Source organism: Takifugu rubripes, chromosome 22, assembly GCF_901000725.2.
Source record: "Takifugu rubripes chromosome 22, fTakRub1.2, whole genome shotgun sequence".
NCBI lineage: Eukaryota > Metazoa > Chordata > Actinopteri > Tetraodontiformes > Tetraodontidae > Takifugu > Takifugu rubripes.
The window spans coordinates 746515-750063 of record NC_042306.1 but is presented as its reverse complement, the minus strand read 5'-3'; the positions used below and the strand labels follow the sequence as shown (position 1 = coordinate 750063).

At 56.8% G+C, this 3549-nt stretch overlaps 1 protein-coding gene across 1 annotated transcript; it reads left to right on the top strand.

Annotated features, from left to right (window-relative positions):
• Nucleotides 1-519: 519 nt before the first annotated feature.
• LOC115247848 (glutamine synthetase-like) lies at nt 520-2750 on the top strand. Its single transcript, XM_029830402.1, has 6 exons — nt 520-730; nt 810-971; nt 1054-1200; nt 1271-1398; nt 1473-1672; nt 1751-2750. Exons 1-6 carry the CDS (start codon nt 520-522, stop codon nt 2061-2063), a joined length of 1161 nt encoding a protein of 386 aa, XP_029686262.1. The 3' UTR covers nt 2064-2750.
• The last annotated feature ends 799 nt before the right edge of the window (nt 2751-3549 follow it).

Sequence of the window (3549 nt, the reverse complement as noted above, 5' to 3'; positions counted from 1 at the left end):
CACGGCGCGCCACAGGCCTGGTATACACGTAGCAAGTGTTTTTTTTTAAAAAAAAATTCAAATATATAGTCTTATGTTAATTAAGTCAGCTTTTTTACCCCGTTTATATAGAATGAAGCAGGCGTTTTGTCTGGGCGCCTTTGTGACGCAATCATGCGGCTGTATTAGCGAGGGGAACAAAGATGATGTAACATTGCAACACCGCTCGTGAGGCTGTAGTAGCGACGGGAACGATGTACGAAAGATGATGTAACATTGCAACACCGCTCGTGAGGCTGTAGCCATGGCTACGGCTAGCAGGACGAGCCCCACAAGCGTGGCTCTCACCGCGGCTTCCGTCGCCATTACGCGCTCCTCTTCTGCGCTCTGGTCCGGGCCAGATGTTCAGATGGAAGCCCACCGGGCCGCGAGCACGTGTTGCTCCGCTCCGTGCGTGTTGGGATGGCGGCAGAATCGCGGGGCCGTGCTCGGTCGTGCTAAACGTGCTCGCTGCGCCATTGTTCGGACGCATTGGTCCTGATGTGCTCTCCTGTCGTCCCCAGGTGTGTTATAGTAGCAGCTAAAATGGCCACATCTGCCAGCGCCACCCTCAGCAAAGCTGTGAAGCAGCAGTACATGAACCTCCCGCAGGGGGACAAGGTTCAGGCCATGTATATTTGGATCGACGGAACCGGAGAGGGACTGCGCTGCAAAACTAGGACGTTGGATTATGAGCCCAAAAGCGTCGAAGGTTCGCATCCTGGCTGCTCCCGACCTTGAACGATCGCCTGGTGAATCCTGGTGAGTCTCTAAACGTCTCTTTCTTTCAGACCTGCCCGAGTGGAACTTCGACGGCTCCAGCACGTACCAGGCCGAGGGTTCCAACAGCGACATGTACCTGATCCCTGCCGCCATGTTCCGCGACCCGTTCCGCAAAGACCCCAACAAGCTGGTTCTGTGTGAGGTGTTGAAGTACAACGGCAAGCCCACAGGTACCGGTCGTAGCGTGTCCGTTTAGCTCGTGTGCGAGCGTTGGGGGCGTGCACGTGTCTTGATCGGTGCGCCTTTCTGCAGAAACAAACCTCCGCATCACGTGTAAGAAGATGATGGAGATGGTGAAGGACCAGCACCCCTGGTTCGGCATGGAGCAGGAGTACACCATCCTGGGCACGGACGGCCACCCCTTCGGCTGGCCCTCCAACGGGTTCCCGGGACCACAGGGTGAGCGCACGCCGGCGCCGTTGGCCCCGAGCTTTGGTGAGCGCCGCGCTAACGTGCTGTCGTTGTTCAGGACCGTACTACTGTGGCGTCGGCGCCGACAAGGCCTACGGCAGAGACGTGGTGGAGGCTCACTACAGGGCCTGCCTGTACGCTGGAGTCCAGATCTGCGGCACCAACGCGGAAGTGATGCCGGCCCAGGTAAGCACGCTGGCGGGCGCGTGCACGTCCGTGGCGGTGGAGTCGGCCCCAGTGACGGTGAATCTGTGTTGCAGTGGGAGTTCCAGGTCGGCCCGTGTGAGGGGATCAGCATGGGCGACCACCTGTGGGTGGCGCGCTTCCTCCTGCACCGCGTGTGTGAAGACTTTGGCGTCGTCGCCTCCTTCGACCCCAAACCGATCTCCGGGAACTGGAACGGCGCCGGCTGCCATACCAACTTCAGCACCAAGGAGATGAGGGAAGACGGCGGCTTGACGTGAGTATCGGCGTGCGCGTGCTGACCCGCTGCGTCCTGGGCCGGCCTCTAACGGTAAACCTCTCCCCTTGGTTCCAGGGCCATTGAGGATTCCATCGAAAAGCTCGGGAAGAGGCACAGTTACCACATCCGGGCCTACGATCCCAAGGGGGGCCTGGACAACGCCCGCCGCCTCACCGGCCGCCACGAAACCTCCAACATCAACGAGTTCTCGGCCGGCGTGGCCAACCGCGGCGCCAGCATCCGCATCCCCCGCACGGTGGGCCAGGAGAAGAAGGGTTACTTCGAGGACCGCCGCCCGTCCGCCAACTGCGACCCGTACGGCGTGACCGAGGCCCTGGTCCGCACCTGTTTGCTGAACGAAGAGGGGGACGAGCCCGCGGACTATTGAGCCCCCCCGCCGCCTGGCTTAGTTTAGCTTTAAGCTAGCTCTGTATCTTCTCCTCCCACTCAAGATGATTAACACGTTTAAATGGTTTGAGTTGACTGGTCAACTTGGAAACACGACACGGTTCTGACTTCCCGGTAGGCTGTGCTGGTTCTGACGGGGCGTCGCTAGGAGGGGTCGGCTTCTGTCACACTTCCCGGTCATTTGTTTCCCTCGTCTACCAACGCACACGGACACTGAAGACTAGACCTGCTGAAGCTGCTGTGAAACTGAATAAACCTGATTAGTTCCTGTTCTGTTGAATATGTGGACCTGCCTTTTCAACCATCCATTGTAACTAATTCTTATCAATTTATGAAGTGTCTATTTTTAAATGGCAGCGTTTGTCTCCAGAATCTGGCGCTGGGTCATCGTCTGTGGTACCTGTGTGTCTGTGCGTGCACGCGCCCGGCCGTACGTTGCTCAGATGTGGTCTTGTTCATGATGCCATTTGTAGATTTTCCTCAAGGAGTTTTTATCCTTTGTTAACTGCGATATTGTAACGCACCTGATTTGGTAAAACATCATTTGCCGTTTTCTATTGATACGACTTAAAACTCTTATTTTTATCACAACTTTGCCGTGTGACTCTTGACTTCCCAGATGATCAAACTAGCATTTGTTAACTTGTAATAAAGGTTGTGCACGTGACCGTCTGGCTGCTGCTGACATCACGGAACCAGCAGACCTGTTCTCCAGGGCTACGCTAAGCTAGCACCTACTGAATCAGGAGAATTAACTGGCTCCGCCCACAAGGGCAGACAAATCGGCCTGGCTGGTCCACGCCAAGCGGGAACACCGGTTCGGTGTCGGTTCTGCTCTCTGGGCTTCTGCGCCGTCGTTGGTCGGGTTTCGTGGAACGGGCGCCAGAGACGGGCGCCGTCCGCATCCCTCGCCTCTAAAACTCAATTATGCTGGGATTTTCAACCCACAGAAGCTCGGATGGAGGGGAGATACGGACAAAGGAAAGAGGGATGCAGCACAGTTGCCATGACAACCACCGGAATGTACAGGCTGGGTGGCGGTAGTTCTGGTGTAGTGAGAGCGGCTCGAGAAAAAACAAGTTATGTAAGGAAAGAAAAAAGTGAAATGGCCGCGCCATCAAGCCCCAGCTAGCATGCTAACCAGATAGCACCAGAGCGGACGGTGGTCGTCCCCCACACGATGACATTTATGACAGGAAGCCGCGAGACTCTCGGGCGTCCGTCTCCCTAAAGGCTGCCGGGGAACATTCGATGTGACGCTCCACCATGTTGTTGTGTAACATCGCACCAGTTCAAACCAGAACCGCTTCCTCCGCTCACAACACCAGCACAAGCGTGCACGGAGGGGAGGAAGAGGACGGCTCAGAGAGGAAGCACCGTGGATGGAGGGATGGATGATGGAGGGGTGGGTGGAGGGTGGAGGGAGGGATGATGGAGGGGTGGAGGGATGATGGTGGAGGGGTGGG